A 22,070-nucleotide genomic window follows, 5' to 3' on the forward strand; every position below is an offset into this window, starting at 1 on the left:
ACGGAGCTTGTATTTTAGAATAAACGGAGTGATAAGGACTAGGGAAAATATTAAGCAGGAAAAGGGTTTTTTTTTTAAATAAAGTGTATTGAGCTGACTCTGGGTGGTGAACACACAATGGGATTTATAGATAATGTAATACAGAATTGTACACCTGAAATCTATGTAACTTTACTAACAATTGAGAAGGGATTTTTTTATAGGAAGTTGAGGGAATCTCTTTGAGGCGACATATCCACCATCTTTTTTCCTCCACCTTTAAGAAGTGATGAGACATGGATGGATCTTGAGAGTATAATGCTAAGTGAAATAAGTCAGACAGATAAAGCAGAGAACCCTATGATTTCACTGATATGTGGTATATAAACCAAAAAGAACAAGACAAACAAATGAGAAAGAAAAACTCATAGACACAGACAATAATTTAGTGGTTACCAGAGGGTAAGGGGGTGGGGGGTGGGTGATGAGGGTAAAGGGGATCAAATATATGGTGATGGAAGAACTGACTCTGGGTGGTGAACACACAATGGGATTTATAGACGATGCAATACAGAATTGTACACCTGAAATCTATGTAAATTTACTAACAATTGTCACCCCAATAAATTAAAAAAAAAAAAAAAGAAGTGATGAGAAAAAAAAGGGGATGGAGCAAGATTCGAGGGTCCTGGAAGTGAGGCAGAGGGAGTGGCAAGAGAGCACAGGGCAGGAGTGTGTGTGTGGGGGGCGTGGGGGGGACAGCAAGGGAGTGAATGTGGCTGGTAGGAAACGATCGAAGCGGAAGTGGTAGTTTGTGCTGCGGTGAAGAATTTGGGCTTTACTCTGAATGAGAAGAAAAGTCACAGGAGGGTTCTGGTCAGAGAATAGATCAAACTTAGGATCTGACTTCTGGACCAATGAGTGCACAACAGTGAGATGGAGGGAAGGGATGTGACAGAGGCCAGATCCCAGGCTGCGACAACAATCCAGGGTGATGTTGAGTTGAAGGCTGGAGAGTGCTCACTCTGGGTCCATTCGGAAGGCAAAGTGGACAGGATTTGCTGATGGGCTGGACTTGGGAAATGATAGAGAGAGGGAAGACCAGCATGAGTCCACGCCTTCAGCCCACGCGAGAGGGGAGGAGACGCTACTGGCTGAAGTGGGAGGACTGCAGCAGGACCGATTATTGGGGGTGCTGCAGGAGTATGATGGGCTGCATTTGGTTGTGGACAGGGGAAGCTCTGATGCTTAGTGAGCAGCTCGTCACTGCCTCCTTCGTGAAATATGTTCTTCCTTCAGCCTCCAGACCACCAGATCTCATGTCCCCTCCTACTTCCCTGGCCACTCTCTCAACCACCTTCATTCCCTCTCCTCTAAAGGACTACTAGGTATCCAAACTGAGGTGTCAAGAAGTCAGTCAGATACGGCCAAGTAAAGAGTGTTTTAAAAAGAGGGGAGGGAGTAATTGAATTGTGTCATAGCAAATGACTGCTGGAGAAAGATGAGGGCAAGAACTGATATGGGGATTGGCAAAAGCAAGGTCATGGGTGACAGGCCACGAAAAAATGGAATTTGATTACTCCTAGAGGGAACAATGAAGGAAACACATACTTTCTAGAATCACTGTAGGAAAAGCCTCCTCCTTTAGGACAAACCATAAATAAGGTCCTTTTTCTTTTCCCAATCGGGAAGTTGCTAAGTATATGCCAAAGCCTGGGCATAACTCATTCCTAGACAGACGTGTTTCTCAGCACAGATGGAGGTGGGAGGCACACAGAGGTGGGAAAGGAGAGCTCACCACCTTATGGGAGTGAAATGCCACCAATCCCTGTGCCTCATATTCACCCACACTGCTCACCCACTATCCTGCCCCCACAAGACCTTTCAGTACATTCCAGATAGAGCTTCACAAGAGACAGCATAATGAATATTTGATTATTTTAATTAAAAAAAAATACGCCCAAGTCTCTGGGCAATAAGCTGAAATACAAAAAAATAAAAGTAGCATGTGCATGTTAGTTACACACGTTGCTGGCATGCAGGCAAAGGTCCTGCAGAAATTTCCATATTACCTCCCCTTTTTCCAGAAGTCCCTACTGAAATGAGGAGGAAACTGAGGCACACGGGTAAAGGGACAGGGCTGAGGTCAGACTGCCAGGAGAGACAGACAGGAAGTAGGCTCGGGAAATCCTGAAAGTCTACCCAAAATGCTACCCAAGGTACAATTCTGTGGCTACTCCCAGCAGGAGAAAAAGCTAGTGTCGTCTTCCAAGTGAGCAGCAGTACCACAGCTGTGGGCAGCAGGCCCTGAAGTGATGCCCAGTGATGCGGGCTAGAAGCTCGGGCCCTCCCGCCTGCCTCCAATGGCCGGTCCTCACTACGAAGCCCAGCCCTCCTTGTGGAATACCAGCCGCACGGCCTCGTCCACATCATTCACAACGTGCGATGCCTCTATGAGCCCTGGGCTGAAGCTGAAGTCTCGGTGCCCATGGAAGGGAGGCTCGTCTGTGCCCTGGGCAGGCTTTGTGGAGCCTGGGGCCTCGGGGCTGTACACGCCAGTGCACACAAGGATGGAGGCGCAGCTCTGAGCTGCTGAGGGCCGCTGCTTCCACAGCTCACTGGTGCCCGGCTCCTTTGCTCTGTCGTGCTGCGTCATCTGCAGGTACCAGTGGAAAAGGTTGGCACCGTAGACATCAGACATAGGGTTATCACTAGCAGAGGCAGCCATGGTGGAAAAGGAAAGAAGAGAAAACCCAAGTTCAGTGTTGTATGGCACAGAGCGCAGCGGACAACTGTGGGGCGAAGAGCGTGTATTAGCTACAGGGAAACAAGGGCAGGGAGAAGGGGGAGGTCAGGAGGGGGGAATCCTGACAGGCTGGAGGAGATGGACAGAGCTTACCCTACAGCATAGAGCTTCTCGATGGGGGCCGCCCAGCCGCGCCTCTCCGCCTGCTGCCTGATCAGGTCCTCTGCATATTGGTAAGTGAGGATGCTGGGTTTGCCCATCAGGCCCTCGTATCTCAGCTCTCTGCCTGTCACTTTGTGGTAAATGGTTTCCAGGCACAACAGAAAGGTGCCGTGGCCAAACCTGCCAGAGAAGACAGCTCAGCAGCTCAGTCTTCCCTCCTGGGCTCCTCTACGCCACCTGCCATTCTCTAAGCAGAACCCGGCACACCAACCTTTCACTCCAGGGCCCCAGTGGTGACAGCTCAAAATGAAATTACTTTTATCTAGTAAGAATTACACTCATTACCTACATTTATGACCTGCCATTATCTGATAACATTTACTGAGCACTGTTTGAGCACTGGAGATGACATATCACATTTAACTCTCAGAAACACCCAAGGAGATCATTATTCTCATTTATAAGTGAGGAAATTGAGTCATAAAGAGATTAAGTAACTTGCCCAAGGTGAAAGCGTTAGGATTTCATCCCAGGCATTTGGACTCCAGAGACCTAAGTTTAGATTATGCTCTAGATTTGTGGCAGACCACTGGTTGCCATTGTCCCCTTCTTTCTTGGTGCCAGTTTTCAGCTGAGCATATTGCTACCAGGTGTAAAAAGCTGCATCTCCTTCCTCCACTGCAGCTAGGAGTGCAGCCATGTGACTGCACGACAGCCAGAGTCAATGAAATCAGAAATACTGGACTAAACTTCTAGGAAGTAGCCTTAAAATTGAGGAAGGGATGCCCTTCTCTACCCTCCCTCTTCCTTCCGGCTGGCTGGAATGCTGGTATGATGGCCAGAGTTCGGGCAGCCATTTTGGATTACCCAGGAAAGTGCTAAGCATTGCACAGCAGGTGGCCAAGAGGCCTGCTGTGTGGACAGCGGCTGGAGCTCCCACACAAGCCTTGGGCTGCCCACCAGACCTCTTTCACATGAGAAAGAAATAAACTTATACCTTGTTTAAGATACTTACGCTTGGGGCTTTTATCCTTTGCGGCTAAACCAAATCTGAACTGATACTGCACAATATATTGATGTTATATTTATGTCATTTATTTATATAACAAATTGTTTTCAATTTTTAAATTATTAGATGAAAGATTCATCCCAAATCTGTTTTATAAATTGAAATTTTCCCTTTACTATTCAGTTCACAGCTTATATAACCAAACCCACTTTAGCTAGTGTCAGAATAACTCTAGGAAGAATACTTCAGTAAAAATTCCTAATCTCAAGCTACAGAAACATACTTTAAAAGTAACAAGACACAACACCTACTCCCCATCTCTTATGGGCTATTGAGTCGCGTGACTTGAGGCCCTGCTGCCCCAATGATGAAACACTCACCCAGCTCACTGGGATCAATGGCATGAAAGAAAACTAGACTTTGGCCTTGCAGATAAGAGCAGCCAAACAATACATCGCAGCCCTCAGGAAAGCCATCATCGCAGCCTTTCCTTCCAGGAAAGCACCTCCAGGGTCAGAAAAAGTGCTGTTTATACTATGCTCAGTCTCAGACAGGGACAGGGCAAGTGAGGTCTACACAGCTGAACAGGGAGTGTGAGCCTGCTCACTACCCATGTGCCTTTGAGAAAGTCACGTACCCACCAGGTCTGAGTTCTCTGGTCTATACACACATCAGAACAATTGTTGCTTTCCCCTGCCATGACCTCTTAAGGGCAAAAGGAGACAAACAGTGGAAGAATCAACGCCACAGGGTGAAGGCTTGGAAGGAAAAGCAGATGAATCATTTGCACTGATATACCTCAGAAGCTGACCATCATTTGGGTTCCTCTAGTCAAAGAGAATTCTGGAGGGCAAGGGCCATTTGTTAAAGATTATCTCAGTACATCTTCAGTGCTCAGTAAGCTGCAGTTTTTGTTTAATAATTAGTACTTGAAGTGACCTTGAAACCCCTCCCAGAAAGCCACCTTACTGCGGCACCTACAGGGCCTACCCTGAGATGGGTCTGAAGGCCCCGAGCATCAAATGACAGTGCAAAACTGTCAGCAGGGCTGCTCGGGCGGCAGCTGGAAGTGGGCCACCAGGGTCACGGCTGGGGGCTGTGTCCTCACCTGGGCATCTTGGCTTCAGCCATCCAAAGGAGATCCATGTTACTGGCGAGAACAGGGAGATGGGGGTAGGGGGCCGTTGCCACACCAGTCCCGGGGTTCCCATTGCTGAGAAGGACGTCCATGATCAGCTGCAGGTTTGTCTCCCAGCGGACTGGCTCCCCAAGCAGCAGCACCCCTTTAAAGAGCAAAGGCACAAGGATGAGGGTGCAGTCCCTCAGCAGGCCCTCTACAGCGGACGGGTGGGCGGGCGGCCCTCAGGGGACCTGAGGCCAGCTGGCGCCCCCCAACCACAAGGTCTTCCCCCACAGTAGTCACACTGGCAAGGTCACGGTTCCCTGAACCAGCCTTGAAAGAGTCACTCACCCATGCACCCAAGGTGACGAAAGCCCAGGGCCCAGGAAAGCACCTCCGAAGGGCTCCCCTGTCACTGTGGCCACTGTACTTCAAGAAGAGGGTAAAAACAAGACAGGCAATAGCGAGTCCAGGCCTGCTTCCTCCTGCTGACTGCCCTTCTCCGCACCACCTGACCCACAGGTACTTGGCAAAGGGCTCCCCTTCCTCAGCCACTTCTCTCTGAGCCTCAGGGGCCAATAAACCTAACAGCCAGGGAAGGGAGATTTGGAGTGACAGAGACCCAAATTCCAAGGCTGATTCTGTCAACTGTTCCCTGTGACTGTGGGCAAGTTCTTTACCTTCTCCAAGCCTCAACTTCCTTGACTGCTTACTAACAACACCTACTATTGTCAGGAGGATAAAAATGAGATATCATAAATACTTAACGTGCGCAGAACACACAGGACTCAACAAATGGAAGCTGTAGCGCCAGCTCCAAGACTAGTGAATTGAACCACTGCTGCCTCGGGAGGTGTCCTGGCCGCTGGAGGATGTGTTTTAGCCTCACAGTGACCGACACTTGGTGAGGATGGGAAGGGGCCCGGGGTGCTGGCTCCTGGGCAACCAAAACCTGCCCCACGTCTACTCACATTTGAAAGTGCCCATCTAGCATTCAGTAGGTAAACCACCTCTTTATGCTTAAACCTTAATTCCATTCTACATTTTTGGTAGTTTTCATAAACACTGATTTTTCCAAAAATGCAACTATCATATAAATCAAGAGAAGACTGTACTTTATTTTTTCAAAATTTTACCAAGTGTGAGGAGGGGCGGTTATCACTTTGTGAGGGGTGTAAATGTCTAACCTATTACATTGTTTTGCACAAACTAATTTTTTTTAAAAAGGAAAAGAAACTTTACCAAGAGTTATTTTGCAAAATCACTTCACCAATGACAATGCTGCCCCTAATTTCTGAGTCACCAGTAAAACACACCTGTATCACACCTAGAAACATATTATCAGGCTGCAGTTGTAGCCATAGCATTCATGGTGATTCTATGTTTGGTGCAATCATTTTACTACCTCACTTTATCTTTTTGGATAATTATTACATTTTGAAATATATATTACCTTACCAAAATTTTTTCTTTTTATTTCTCGCTATTACAATTAGGGCTTTATATTAAACTAATTACTTTTTAATATATGTATATGGAAAGATATTTTATCTATGAATTTCATTTCAGGTTAGTAAAGGGGACACTACAATATTTTTGTTACACAAGGAGAGAACTGGGTTTATAGGGGCAAAGAACACTGGACTAGATTACATCTAGGTACCTTTCTACTGTAAGATTTTCTAAGCTTATGATTTTTCTGGAATAATAAGGCAAGTGACATGGGAAGGAAAGATTATCAGCAGATATCTCCGAGGCAGTGAGGGGCAGGTCCGAGAGCAGACCCCAGGTGCCTAAGGCCTGGTGCTCCCTGGCTACCCTACTGTCTGCAGACAAACAGTCAATCTATGACAGCCCTGAGAGGAGGAAGGACAGCCCAGACCCTCGCCCACACAAGGAGATGACCTCAGTACCTTCAATGGCAGGGAAGTCGTTCCTTGGAAGGGGCTGCCAAGAGACAAAGAACAGTCCCATCAATGCAACGGTTACTTTCCACTACCGGCCAATCACACACTGGTTTCCAAAGGGGGGTGAGAGGAAAACTGCATTCCAGGCAGGATCGAAGACCACCCCCCTGGTTCAGCCCAAGCTGAGGAGAAGCCAGAGAGGACTGAGGAAGATTCATGAAGAAAGGTGAAGAGAGAATGACCATGCTGAGGGGTACCACAGATGGAGGTCAGCCAGGAGGAAGGGCTGGTCAGCTGTCCTTCTCCAGCAAAGCCAGGAGGCAAGAGATGGGCCAAGCAAGAGTCTAGAATCAGGTAGCTAAAAATGAAGGTGAGCCTATGGAGAAAAGGAAGGCCATCAGGCTAACAGACCATTTCTCTCGATGTCGGATGAGGACTCTCACTTTACCAACCTCTTCCACTCCTTCCCCAGACTGGCCTCTGCCACTAACCAGCTATGTGACCTGGGGTAAGTCACTTCCCTCATGTGGGGCTCAGTCTCAGAGGTGTTCTGAGATCTGTTCCAACTCTGACATTCTGCTTTCCACATAATCTGCATGGTTCTGGGAGAAAGCTCTCAAAATGCTCTATTGAATTGGAAAGCTCCAGAAGAAGGAGGACTAGTTATGTAAGTAAAGAAAAGTAAGCCTATCTGTTTCTGACACGTTTCATCACATTCTGACAGTGGTCTGACTTAAAATGTGGGCTGTGTGATATATGTGGGGTTCCCATGAGGAAGAAGAGGCCGGGGGCTCCCAAGAGATGGGCGTCACACTCGAGAGGGGCAATGACAGGGCCCGTGACTACTGAGCAGAAGAGAGAAAAAAATCAAACCAGGGGTTCAAATACGAGCCGTGCCCAAAGGAACATGCAGACACTCAGAACCCCCATTACAATGACGGGCTCCCCACAAAGACAAGTCTTTGTAACACGCTTCAGGATAAAGTAGAGCAGTGACAGGTTTAACAAAGGTTAATGATTCTCCCAAGCAACCCCGGGAGCGCCAGCTGATAAGCCATAAAGCCACTACCTGGAGGAGGAGCCAGGGCTCTGGAAGGTTCTCAGCTCAGCACAAACTGCAAAAAGGAAAGCCCTAGGAGCACGGTGCTCCCCTGGGCCACTCAGTGTATCTGGGGAACAAGTCCCTGGCCAAACACACCTCTTCACAGAGGCAGCTCTGCGAAATGGACAAGCTGCAGCTTTAAGCAGGAGGGGCTGCAAGGTCAGCAAGAGGAGCCACGAAGGAACAGCAGACACAAGTGAGCACGAGCCCGGCACTGCCCTCCTTACCGTGGTCTTTGGCCGCCGCTGGAGGTCCACCATGTCCAGCACGGGGAAGGCCGCCCGCAGCTCGTCCACAGTAACCACATTCTTAAAGCCCAGTCTAGACATCGGTCAGGGAAGCAAAGCTGGACAGTGCTGGGGAAAGACACCTTTAAAGTGAGGGGAACCCGCCATTCCTGTTCACACTGCTCCCCAACCCCCGTGAACCCGCGGGCAGGATGGCAGGCCGGGCAGGGCTGCACTCTCCACAGCAACACGCCAGCGGGCAGTCACGGGGTGCACCCCGGGGCCGGGAGCTGCGCTGGGCACTGCCGGGGTACCCAAAGCACATCAAGTCAGCACTCGGTGAACAGTGCTGCCACTGTGAGAAGCAGGTGACAAAAGAGGTGACTGCTCAGTGGCCTAGGGAGCTGGACAAAGGGCCTAGAAAAGTTAGAGTTGGGCTGAAGCTTTAAGATGAATCGGGTTCATCCAGGTTGGGGAGAGGCGGGCCAGCTCCAGGCTTATCCCTCCAAGACCTGCCTCCACTTTGCTGTCTTCAATTCCCACTTGCAAACTTAACTGGACGTGGTTTCAGGTTACTCTCAAAACGAATTTCCCCAAAATGGTGCCCCATCAGATCACCTGCAGACTGCCCACGGCCCTCACAACGAACTCACTCTCTTGCCTGCATTTTCTCCTGCAGTTTCCTACCCCCAGCACACGCTTCCTGTTCTCCTATTCCCCATCCTCCCATCCAGTCTCCTGCTTCAGGGGCCCTCACCATCCCTTCTCTTCCCAGCCTCCTTAGCTGCTGTCCCTGCATGAAAAGCCTGAACCCTCGCCTGTGGCACAGCCATGCCCTCCATGAAGCCACAAGTAAGTCCTGCTCCATAGATGTTCCTGTCCCAACACCTGGGACACCCAGAACTGGGACTCCCCCGCTCTTTAAGTCTTCAATCCCGTGCCATCTGAGATACTCCGCTGTTGTGGACAGGTGTTCTTCCTGCTCCCTCAAATCTGAGCCCCTTGATTAAGTCGCACTCCCACTGCTTCTCCCGGCCCTGCCCCCTTAGAGCCTGTAGCACAGCGCTGGTGACAGGAAGGGCTCCAAGGGACCTACAGGAGCAGCAAATAAATAAGCTGCTTGGGAACAGGGACAAGTCTTCTGCTTCTCAAGTGTGCACATATCCCAAGGTTGAGTTAGTTCACTGTAGATACTTAATTAACACTGACAGATAAGCTGACTGAGCAAAGCAAAAGCAGTGGTTCCCAAAACTAATTACAGGAGCACCGTTTTCTTTCTTAAAATACAGACCGCTTATTTTTATCTCAGACCTAGTGACTCAAGACTCTCCAGGAATCTGTATTTTAAGCTCCCCAGAAGATTCTGATGCAGTGGCCTGGCTTTCAGAAATCTCCAGGCAACAGGACTGGCCACACCTGAGGGCTGTCTTACCTCCCTCAAAAGCCCCCCAATACCCCATGAACCCTGGCACCCCATCTCACAACAGCCCCCCTCAACCACGGGCGGAAAGGCCCCAGGCCTGCCCCTTCCTCTTCGGCCAGAGCAAGAAGCACCAAAAGGATACGCTTGGGCGTTCTGCACCAGGGGCCCCTGCCCGGACACTAGCATCCGCTTCCCGTGGTACTGTGAGAAGAGCTTCATGGGGCTGTGAGAGAGAATGACTTGGTCTGGCTCCACCTGGAGATAGAGGAGAACAGAGAAAGGCCACAGTTGAAGGAAAATAATGGCAGACAGGTGGCAGTTTCTTTCACCTACGAAAGAAAAAAAACAAAACGCCCAGAAAAAGAAGGGGGGAAAAGCCCCCCTCCCTAGCTTCTAGAAACTTATCCCAACAGGTGTGAGCACCACGTGTCTGACTTGGCTCTGGCCACACAAACAAGCAAGGAAGAAACGCAATCGGTCATGGCTCTGACACACACCAATCCCATCCTGCTCTGCCCTCTGCGGGGCACAAGCTCCACGTGCCCGTTCTCTGTCACCGCCACAGAAACCTACCTCTCATGTGACTGTTTTCAGTTCTACTTAGAGGCGTGGCTTTTCAACACATACTAACTGCGACAATGCAGCCTTTTCTCAGAATTGTTTTTTTTTTTTTTGAAACCCGCTCTGGCAACCACAGAAGAGAACCAGTTTGACGCCTTTACTCCCCGCATTCATCCCCAAGCAGGTTCGCCCTCGCAATCAGCCACTTTATTTACTCTTTTGGTTCCACAGTACTCTTTCCAAAAACCACACCCACCCTCAGCAGAGAAGAATGAATGTGCCAATGTGGGGATGCATGGGGAGCTGCAAGTGGGTGAAGAGGGGCTGCGCTGGGGGCAGCGCAGTGTGTCCATCTTACATGAGAAACAGGGCTGTTACTTCAGTCCCACCTGGTATATGCAGATTCAGAAAAATGCGACCCTTGCTTTCCAGGGGCTGCCAATCCAAAAGAGACAAGTCGGATGCCCAGGAGAAAAGAAATGGATGTAAAGACAGCAGGTTGAAAGTGCCAGCTCCATGGGCAGGACTTTTGTGCTCGGTGGGTATGCAGACACACTTGGAAACAAGGACCCTGCTGATGATGCTCTACTCAGGGGGCTGGGCTTGAACTTCTAGTTGCATTTGCAGCAGGGCAGAAACATGTGCTGACCCAACTGGCCATTCTCTTGCACCTCTCAACACGGTACTCCAGCCCAGGGAAGAAGGCTCAGTCAGGGCTGGAGTGGGAGCTCCACTGGGAACCAGGTCCCTGGGCTCCCACGCCTCGGCTGTCTCCTCACCTTGAAGCCCAGCAGGGCTGACAGCTCCTGGGCTTTGCTGTCTTGTAAGATGTTCCCAGCATTCGTGACAAAGACCACGGGCACCCGCAGCTGCCCCTGGGCATTCAGCAGCCTGCGGAAGGCGTCCAGGGCGGCAGGGATCACTCTGTGGCCTCGCACCAGCACTCCATCAATGTCCAGCAGGAACCCAAAGGTAGGCAGGCTCTGCAGATGGAGGAGAGAGCCACCACTGCCTGAGTCAGGAGGCAGATGGAAGGAAGGAAAGACGCTGATGAAGGGGGGCTCCGCATCAGCTCTCGGGGAAAATGAGACACGGGATTCTGACAGAGCAAATCCATCTATAACGAAGAATTAGTCCTTTTTCATGTGTTTTTAAACACACAACTATTTTGTTAAAAAATATTTCTGTATAATTATCATAAAGGAATTTTTAAATTGGAAAACAGAGACATTCAAAACATAATCCCAGCACTTTAACACAACCAATTAATATTGTCCTTTCATCTCTTCTTCTATTCTTGTTTGTCATGTAGCTACAACTACACTTTACATGTGCAATTTTTCATCTTGTTCTTTTTGCTTGATATACACCATTTTTATCTGTTACAATAGCCTGCATAACCATCTTTTTAAATTTTATAACATGGCAAATAGACATATGAAAAAATGCTCAACATCACTAATCATCAGAGAAATGCAAATGAAAACCACAATGAGATATCACCTCACCCCAGTCAGAATGGCTATCATCATCAAGACAAATAGTAACAAGTGTTGGAGAGGCTGTGGAGAAAAAGGAACCCTCATACACTGTCGGTGGGAATGCAGACTGGTGCAGCCGTTATGGAAGGCAGAGTGGAGGTTCCTCAAGAAATTACGAATAGAATTACCATATGACCCAGCAATCACTCTCCTGGGTATCTACCCAAAAAATCTGAAAGCATTTCTCTATAGAGACATGTGTGCTCCAATGTTCACTGCAGCTTTGTTTACCGTGGCCAAGACATGGAAACAACCAAAATGTCCTTCGATAGAGGAATGGATAAAGAAGTTGTGGTACATATACACAATGGAATACTAATCGGCGTTAAGGAAAGATGATATAGGAGCATTTGTGACAACATGGATGGATCTTGAGAGTATAATGCTAAGTGAAATAAGTCAGACAGAAAAAGCAGAGAACCCTATGATTTCACTGATATGTGGTATATAAACCAAAAACAACAAAAGAACAAGACAAACAAATGAGAAACAAAAACTCATAGACACAGACAATAGTTTAGTGGTTACCAGAGGGTAAGGGGGTGGAGGGTGGGTGATGAGGGTAAGGGGATCAAATATATGGTGATGGAAGGAGAACTGACTCTGGGTGGTGAACACACAATGGGATTTATAGATGAGGTAATACAGAATTGTACACCTGAAATCTATGTAAATTTACTAACAATTGTCACCCCAATAAATTTAATTAAAAAAAATTTTTATAACAACACACACGCAGTTTAAAAACAACCAGAGATGAAATAAAAATTTTAAGCTTCTTGCCTCCTTCTTCCACCTAATGCTATTCCCTCTCTTACATATTTTCCAGGAATGTTTTACAAATATATAGTAACAATTTCTTATTTTTTAATTAACACACAAATGGCATTATGTTGTACTTTCTTTTCCATCTTACCTTTTTTAGGTAGTATCTTTTGGTTAGTTTTCCATATCAATACATAGCTCTAACTCTTAATCATCACTTCTGGCTCCATAATACTCGTATACTGAGAGAATAATCTACTAACATTATGTTTCCCCTATTTTGGACACTGAGGGTTTTCTACATTTTTGCTACTATAAATAATGCTGTAAGGAACCTCTTCATGCTTGCTGATTTTTCCATATTATGAATTTTTCCTTGAGGTAAATTATTTAATTATTCTTAAAAATCAGTCGAAAGAGTACAAACATTTTAATGACATAACAGCTACTTTCCAAAAACATGTACCAACTCACGTGGCCACCAGTAATGCCCTCTACCCTTGCCAATATTGATTTTTACACGTATCAAAAAGTTTGTTAATTATCAAACAACTTAATCTAAAAGTTAAAAAAATAGTATCTCTCAGCCATAAAACAGAATGAAATCTTACCATTTGCAACAACATGGATGGACCTAGAGAACATTATGCTAAGTGAAATAAGTCAGACTCAGAAAAACAAGTACCATATGATCTCACTTATACGTGGAATCTAAAGAACAGAATAAACAAGCAAACAAAACAGAAATAGACTCAGAGATATAGGGGAAAAAAGACTGATGTTGGTAGATGGGAGGGGAGTAGGATGGGGGAGATGGTGAAGGGATTAGAAAGTACAAATTAGTAGTCACAATATAGTCCTGGGGATATAAAATACAGTTTGGGGAATAGAATCAATGGTGTTGTAAAGCTCATGTAAGGTGCCAGATGGGCACAGGACTTATCAGGGGGGTCACGTCATAGACGGTGTAGATGCCTGACCACTGTGCTGTGCACCTGAAGCTGAAGGAGAATACTGAACGTCAACTGTAATTTAATATACATATATACACATATATACGTGTGCGCGCGCGCGTAGACAGAGAGAGTGAGTCACAGGGCGTGGAGTACAGTGTAGGGAATAGAGTCAGCGGTATTGTAACAGCTATACACGATGTCAGAGGGGTAGTAACTGGGGACAGTTATCACTTTGTGAGGGGTGTAAATGTCTACTACGTTGCTTTGCATACCTGAAACTAAATAAATAGTATCTCATCTCAATCTCCTTTCTTGGATTTATAAAGTTGAACACTGTTCTTTTTTTAAAAATTCATTCCATTTCTTATTTTATAAACTGTTAACAAACAAGGCGTTTTTCAATTGTCCAAAAAAAAAAAAAAAATCAACCTAACCTGTTTGCTATTCTCCTTTTGTCGGTGCCAAGTGAAGCCATTCCTACCGCACACACCTACTCTGCGCACAGGACCCCTCCGTTAGGAGCAACCCAGGACAAACTGCGCTCCAGCCTCTCGCTTTTTAGCTGGCGTGAAAGAACAAACAACCAGCCTAAGAAACACAAAGTCACTAAACTGCAGCACTTCTGCAAGTGCAAATCAATCCTAAGTATGTAAGTTCTAAGTAAACAGAGGCCGATTTTAGAAGAGGACTCTGAGCTGGGCAGGGAGAGATCTGAACACACGCGCTTACTGACGAGCATCTGTTGGATCCCCATCAGCACCCGCAGGACAAGCACCCACACAGCTCAGTGGGGAGAGACAGGCAACACACGGCCTCTAGCGAGCATTACATTCAGCGATGAAGGGAAGTGAGGGGCTCTGACAGCCTGCCTCGGGGTCTGACCACCACAGGTCAATACAAAGAGTGTGAAGCAGGAAAGCGGCATCATCAGACGTGTGCTGTTGAAAAACCTTGGCTGCAGGGTGAAGAATGGACTGAGTGGACTGGGAGAATCCAGGTGGGACCAAGGGGGCCGCTCATACACAGGAGGCAGAACAGCCAGGCCTGGTAACAACCAGGTGCGGGGCGGAGGGACGGCCTCTGGGAACGTGGGAGAGTGAACGCTGGTGTCACTCACTGACCCAGGGAACTGGAGGAGCAGCAGCTGGGCGGCTGATGGGCAGACACGTCCCACGTCAGGCCTGCAGGAAAAAAAACCCAAAAGGTCTCAGCTCTCCGAGACAGCTACAATTTGGGAGCAGAGGGGAGAGCCTGAGAAGCACAAGCACAGAGTGAGCAGAAGTGAACCAGGGAGAACATGACCGTTTAAGGACAGGCCATGTAAGAGTCACCAGCAAAAGAGCGAGGAGTGGCAGTCAGTGTGAGCAGGAAAAGCAAGAGCTTTCAGCAGTCGGAGCTCTTCAGGGGCCCAGACAGCACCACCTCAGATCAGGAGGTACCAGGCCGGCCCGCACCTCCTGCCAGCCCCCGGCCACGTGAGTGCTGGTTCTTCTCTGTACTCAGTGTACTCATGCACACTGAGTGGCTCTCAGGATCTCTGCCACCCCTCCCTGTTCCTCCACAAACCCCACTAAAATGGGGGTCCTAACCTGAGGTCCACAGACAGATTTCAGGGTGGTCATAAAACCCCTTAAAACTCTATGGATTTTTCCTGGATAAAGGAACCATAGCTCTTTTCCAATTCCATCATCTTATTCTTCTCAAAGAGAATCACCACAGGGGTCTAAAGGAAGAGGGGGTGTGATCTGCCTTCCAACCCCCAAATCTGGCCCAGTGCTTAGACCCTGTAGATGCTCAGTAAAGGTTGACTGAATGTTGAATGCCCCAAAGGATGAAGGGTTAGGGTGAAATCAGGCACTTTCCCCTTAGGCACTTCCTGACCATCCTACCCCTCCCAAGGGAAGAGTTAGTGACTCTTAGAATGGAGGTCCGCTGAGGTAAGTAAGGCCTGTGTCATTCTAGCCCACATTTGCCTTTTCTCTTGCGTAGTATGGACACAGCGTATACTGTTCTGAAAGTTAAAATGTAAAAGTCATGTGCCTATAATTTTGAGACAATCAGGGAAAATTTTTAAAGGACTGGATTTTAAGTAATATTAAGGAATTACTAATATTGTTAGGTATGATAATGGCATTGTGATTATATTCAAAATGTCCTTATTTCCTTGGAAGTACACATAGAAGAATTTAGGGTTGAAATGACACGCAGTCAGGAATTTGTTTTAAAATCTTAGACACACACACACACAAAAGGGTTGGGGGAGATGAGCAAAACGTTAGTGACTGCTGAGCCTGGAAGATGGGTCTGTGGAGTTCACAATAGTTAAGTTTGCACTTACCATCAGTAGGTACTGACTTTAAGCAAATAACAAATAATGAAACCAGTTCCACCAAAGACTGATTGATATTAACAAGAGTTAAGTTCCAACAGCACCTCCTCAACCTTGTGACGAAATGATGTCATTTAAGAATCTGCTGTATCATTCTGTTTTTGGATTTCTGAAAACTTACATAGTTAAAAAAAATGAAACAGTTCCCTGTGCTGATGACTGCAAAATTTAATGGTCTTAAGTGGTCTTAGCTTACTGGCCTTAAATTTGATTATTCTAGTCATAAGATTTGCTCTCTTAGACAAGACTCCTCAGTCCCTGCTACTTAGAGCAGGAAGGCTTTCAGGACAATTCAGCAACATCCTTGAGGGTCCCTCATCTCTAACCTATATAGTGAGTAATCACTACCTCCCACCCTCAGGAGAATGTACATAGAGAAGCACGCAGTCAGCAAAACAGAAAGTGAAGGTACACGTCAACTGTACCAAACGTGCCACACAAACGCCAAGATGTTCATAAGAGGATGTAGTCACACAGCAACCTAGCAGTCTGTCCCCTCCAATCTTTCCTTAGGGAAAGGTGACCCTGCGGGATTGTCCCTCATTGGGGTTGAGTTTATGCTACCCTAAGTCTCCATGTTTGGTCCTTGTAAGCAGGGTCTGCAGTCAAAGACGGGTAAGTTTTCTCACGGGAGAAACAACCTAAGCCAGACGGGACCCCCCTAGGACCCCCATGAGCTAATGTAAAGTTAGGAGGTAGCTGTGCCTCTCCTTCTGAGAAGCTGCTGACACATGCCTCAACTGTTGTCCTTTACCCTCAGGTGTAATGGACCCATTAGAACAATAGCATCTCGCCCCTCCTGTTTGGCTCATGGGATAATCTTATCTTGTGAGACTTGTTCCCCCAGGGATTGTGTGCACCACACCTTGGTCTTTTGGGGGATGGTATGCATCGGTTGCTTTGAGACAATTATGGGATTTGGAATGAATGATTATTGTATGGTGTAAGAGTTTCACAGACCCTGCCCTTAATCATGTGATTTCTATTGTGAAAAATCAATAAATACCCACGGTGACCCGATTTGGGGCTCCAGTCCCTTGAGGCTGTCAGTCCCTTGGTCCTCTGTGGTTTAACTATATTTGAGTCTCTGTCTCTTTATGATAGTTTAACCCTCGCCGCCTCCCTCGCCTTCCCACGGCTTGTGTTGTGCAGGACGCAACAAGAGGACACTGTGGGGAGGGGGTAATACGGGACTTTTCTTTCTGCTCGATTTTTCTATAAACCTAAAAACTTCTATAAAAAATAAACTCTATTAGTTTTTTTTTTTAAGTGAAGGTATAAAAAAAGAAACAAAAACATAGAAGAATAAAAGAAAAAAGTGAAGTTACCTAGAGTAAAGAACAAAGGGATAATTTTTTTCTTTTCATTTTTTTTTCTATTTTTCTTTTAATTCTCTAATCTGTATTCTGATTTTTCTTCTCTATCACTTGATATTTTTTTTAACTAGTCTTGGGTACTGGGCCATATCCTCTAATTAAAGTTCATATTGTGGCAGTGATAAAATGTGTGGTTCCTCCAACAACTTCCACATTTGCGGCAACTTACTATATGTCAGTTACTGTGCAAAGTACTCTACATTTATCACAAAAAGTACCACAGATATATTCTCGTAAAAACAGTGCATAGTAAGCAAGGCCTCCATTACATATATTGGAAACTGAAGCTTAGAAAGCTATGTAGTTTGCCTTAGGTCAAACAGCCAGGAAATGGTACAGGCAGGATTCAATTCCAAAGCTAATACTTCTTAAATTCTATGATACATTTTATCCCTTTCTTCCCTTTTTCTACTCTTTCTATCAGAAAGGTCACTCGGAGATATTTCAGAACCTGCAAAAACGCTAGAATCAATAGTTATAAATGATAGCAATGATTGTTTATGTCACTGGTTTACAAAGTCCTTTTATCAACATGTTCTCATTCCATGCTTCCAGCTTGGCCGCTTTTAGCTCTGTGACCCTGGCCAAGTCACCTAACTTCTTTCAATCTTGGTTGCTTCCTATGGAAAACGACTACAATAACACAGCTGTTAAGAGCTAGAACTCTGGCACCAGAGTCTGCCACTTATCAGCTGTGTGCCCTTGGACAACTTGCTTAACATCTCTGTGCCTCAGTTCCCCCATCTGTAAAACGGGAAAAATAATAGTACTTACCTCACAGAGTTGTTATGAAAACTATACGAATTAATAATTGTAAAGTACTTAGAGTAGTGTCTGGCAGTAAGTAAGTGCTATGTTTTTTAAAGTAAAAAATTTAAACTACATCCACGGGCTACTGTGAAAGCGTTACACAGATGTAAAACATCATCACTGCTACATAGGGACATCGTGAATTTAGAAGACAAAGTGACTCCCTTTACCGAAAGGGCAAAAAGGTCCAGGGGAAAGTGCGGGCGAGTGGCCTGGAGCCCCGACACAGCTGTCCGCCAGCTATTTAACCTTTTACAGAAGGACTAAACCCTGGGTCCGAGCGTCAGCCGCCGCACTGACGCCGGCGCGGTCCCGCCCGCCAGGCGGGGAGGACGCCGGCACCACCCGAGCGCGCGGCGCGCAGTGGGGCCTGCCTCCCGGAGCTGCGCCCACCAGCAGGTCCACTAGCGGCGGGGCCACAGGCAGAAGGCCGCAAAACCCACGCTCGCGTCTGCGGTGCCCGCGGTCACCTTACAGGTGCCGCCCCCGCGGGGGAGTCCCTCGCGAGTCCCCACATCGCTTTCGTGTGTGGTGGGAAATCGTCACCAAATGGTTCTCACCAGGGATTCAAAGAGGAAATGCAGACATCACACGCCGGCCAGAAAGGAGGAAGAAGGGACCGCGGAGTGGCTGGGGGGAGGCGGCGCGGCGCCAGGGGACAGTCCTGGGCGCCTTTGGGTCTGTCTGCTCAAGCTCCGGCTGCAGCCCCTCCGCGCCCCGGACCAGGGCGACCCCTCGCCCGCGGCGCACTCGAGGCCACCTGCCTCGCCTGCGAGGCCCGGGACGCGGGAGCGGCGCGCGGGCGGCCCCTCCCTCCCTCCCTCCCTCCCGCCGCTCCCGGCCCCCCGAGCCTGCGGCCGCTCACCTGCGCGCTCCTCGCGCGAGCGGGGCCCGCAGCGCAGCCCCTCCCGGGGCAAAGGCCCCGGAGCCCCGCGGCCGCCCGCCGCCAGAGCCCGGGCAGTGCGCGGCGCGCGGAGAGGGAGCCAAACACAGCCATCGGGCCGTCGCCTGCGCGCACGTGCGCACTGCGCTCCTCCCGCCCGGGGCCGCCCCGCCGCGTCCAGTCCGAGGCCGGGGCACCGGGGCCTCTCGGGAGTTGTAGTCCCTCGGGCGTGTCCGGACCCCGGCCCCGCGCGGGGCGGAGCAGCGAGACGCCGGGTTCTGGCCGCTTTGTAAACGGCGGCTTGGGGTCGGCCGCCTCGTGTGCTCCGTTAGCGCGGCCTGTGACCTGAGGACTTCCTGGGGCGGAGGTTTCAGACCTGGGTCCTTGGTGACCTTCCGGGCGGGGAACTCCTGTGAAGGGAAACCACGCCTTGATTAGGAGGAAAGAGTGCGAGGCCGGACTTTCCAGTGGTGGTCAAGTCCCCGACCAAGGAACGCCTGTCGGATGCCAATTGTTAATTCCTGTACTTTTTCAGTAAATATTCACTGTAGTCCTCCTTCCTGTTGAGCTCTATGCTTATGCCTGGGGAACTATGCACAGAAGTAATCCACCAAACCTTACACTTTGCAGACTGGTTAAGATAGCACTGTGTAACACAAGGCCCTGAGAGAGGGTGGTAACAAAACCTACTGAGCACAGCGAGGAGTTCCCGCCGTTTGAAACGTGTGGGATGGCCCTTTGCAGACCCTGTGACCCGTCCTAGATGGAGTTATACAGAATAGATGAACCTACAACGTGTGTAACACCAGGAGGAGGAAGGGAGGTGGCATCAGGAATGAACGGGAACTCTGCTAACTCAGACGTTCCCAATACCCTTTGGTCCGCAGCTTCCAAGGCTAAGATTTTTTGTTTCGTTTTTTTGTAAGAACTACTCTCTTAGCAACTTTCAAACAAACAATACAGGATTATTAACTATGGTCACCATGCTGTACTTTTCATCTACAGGACTTAATTTATTTATAACTGGAAGTTTGCACCCTTTGATCCATTTCACCCACCCCGAACTGTTCTCCTGTTCTCTGTATCTATGAGCTTAGTTTTAGGGGGGGTTGTTTGTTTGTTTGTTTGTTTTAGATTCCACAGATAAGAGAGGTCATACAGTATTTGTCTTTCTCTGTCTGACTTATTTAACTTAGCATAATGCCCACAAGGTCCATCCATGTTGTCACAAATGTTCATTCTCTTTTAATGTTGAATAATGCATATATATATATATATATATATATATGCCAACAAAAGTGATGTTATCTTAAAATGTGTACACATTTTTGGCACCCTCTGTATATATATACACATATATATGTATACACCATATTTTCTTTTATCAATTTATTTTAAGTTTTTAAGATTTTTATTAAAATATAGCTAACATACTTTATTATATTAGTTTCAGGTGTAAACCATACCGTATTTCCCCGAAAATAAGACCTAGCCAGACAATCAGCTCTAATACATCTTTTGGAGCAAAAATTAATATAAGACCCGGTCTTATTCTACTGTAATATAAGACACAGTCTTATTTTACTGTAATATGAGACCGGGTCTTATATAATAGAATATTATATTATATTATATTATTATATTTTTATATAATTATTTTATAACTATATAAGTTTCATATATATAAATATATAATATATAATATTATATATAGTAATATATAATATTATTATATATAAATATATATTAAATATTGTGGGGAGCCATGATTTCTTGTTTCTCAGGAGTCTTGTGGTCTGGCTTCTAAAACATTATCTCTGCAAAACGCCAAGGGGGCTTGCAGGCTACTGAAGAAATGAGGTGGGAGTTGCCGGTTTTCCCGGACACAGATAACTGATGGCTATCAGGGCAAATGGTAGTCTCTTTCGTATGTGAATTACTTTGGGGAGTCTTGTAGTGACTCTGTAGTTTCTTTGAAGTTAGAAATTTACCTTCTGTGAGGTAATGCGCACATGTGATTGTTAAACTGCACGTACCCAAAGGGTATATATTGGTGAAGGAAAAATAAATCAGGGCTCCAGCATCCCTGGAGACCGGCCGCATCATCATTTGTGTGTGCCTCTTTCTTTCATTTCCACTCCCCCTTTCAGGTACCTTTTGACTCGTGGCGGCTGGCCCGTCACAAAATATATATAATATACATATATACATTATATGTGTATATATAAATATATATACATATATAATAATATATGATATTATTATTAACAGTATAATAACATAAAAATGTATAATAGTACAATATAAATATATACATATATAATTATTTATAATTATATAATATATAATTATTTATAGTTATATAATATATAATTATTATATTATATTATATTATAATTAATTATATTAATTTTGTCTCCAAAAGATGCATTAGAGCTGATTGTCCGGCTAGGTATTATTTTCGGGGAAACAGGGTAGTTAGTCAACTTTTATATACCTAAAGAAGTGATCCCCATAAATCCAGCAACCATGTGACACTGTAGCACATTATCACAATATTATTGACTATATTCCCTATACTATACATTACATCCCTATGACTTATTTGTTTTATACCCAGAAATTTGGACCTCTTATTCCCCCCTTTTTTCAATTACATTTGACATTCAATATTATTTTATATTAATTTCAGGTGTACAGAATAGTGGTTAAACATTTGTGTAATTTAAGAAATGATCTCCCTGAGAACTGACTCTGGATGGTGAACACACAGTGGGATTTATAGATGATGTAATACAGAATTGTACAACTGAAATCTATGTAACTTTTCTAACAATTGTCACCCCAATAAACTTTAATTGAAAAAAAGAAAGAAAGCAAGAAATGTTTTCCCTAACTAGTCTAGTACCCACCTGGCACTATACGTAGTTATTACCATATTATTGACTATATTTCCTGTGCTTTACTTTACATCCCCATAACTACTTTGTAACTACCAGTTTGTACTTCTTAATCCCTTCCTTTTTTTCACTCATCCCCAGCCCTCTTCCCATCTGGCAACCATCAATATATTCTCTGTATCTATGAGTTTCTTTCTGTTTTGTTTGTTTATTT

The 22,070-nt window shown here is 46.4% G+C and overlaps 1 protein-coding gene across 3 annotated transcripts; it reads right to left on the reverse strand.

The window, feature by feature from the left end:
* Positions 1–1,903: 1,903 nt before the first annotated feature.
* On the reverse strand, positions 1,904–19,313 carry HDHD5 (haloacid dehalogenase like hydrolase domain containing 5). 3 transcript variants are annotated; one of them, XM_081061578.1, is made up of 8 exons: positions 18,939–19,313; positions 11,016–11,219; positions 9,818–9,930; positions 8,253–8,346; positions 6,930–6,963; positions 5,005–5,179; positions 2,879–3,067; positions 1,904–2,690 (listed from the first exon to the last, which is right to left on the reverse strand). In XM_081061578.1, the coding sequence occupies exons 1-8, from the start codon at positions 19,068–19,070 to the stop codon at positions 2,357–2,359; spliced, it is 1,275 nt and encodes a 424-aa protein (XP_080917704.1). In that variant the 5' UTR covers positions 19,071–19,313; the 3' UTR covers positions 1,904–2,356. The 3 variants fall into 3 exon arrangements, with proteins under 3 accessions (XP_080917704.1, XP_080917703.1, XP_080917705.1); XM_081061577.1 differs by having other exon boundaries at positions 1,904–2,771; positions 18,939–19,104; XM_081061579.1 differs by lacking the exon at positions 2,879–3,067 and having other exon boundaries at positions 18,939–19,104.
* Positions 19,314–22,070: the final 2,757 nt, after the last annotated feature.

Source organism: Rhinolophus hipposideros, assembly GCF_964194185.1.
Source record: "Rhinolophus hipposideros genome assembly, chromosome: 9".
Lineage (NCBI taxonomy): Eukaryota > Metazoa > Chordata > Mammalia > Chiroptera > Rhinolophidae > Rhinolophus > Rhinolophus hipposideros.

What these genes read in the sequence shown, in the direction of transcription:
- HDHD5 (XM_081061577.1), bottom strand. Translation starts at nt 19,070, where the DNA reads ATGGCTGTGTTTGGCTCCCTCTCCGCGCGCCGCGCACTGCCCGGGCTC. An exon ending in CTCGCGCGAGGAGCGCGCAG is followed by an intron (nt 11,220 to 18,938) that starts GTGAGCGGCCGC and finishes CTCCATCTGCAG; the next exon opens with AGCCTGCCTACCTTTGGGTT. An exon ending in AGCGGCGGCCAAAGACCACG is followed by an intron (nt 6,964 to 8,252) that starts GTAAGGAGGGCA and finishes GTCTCTTGGCAG; the next exon opens with CCCCTTCCAAGGAACGACTT.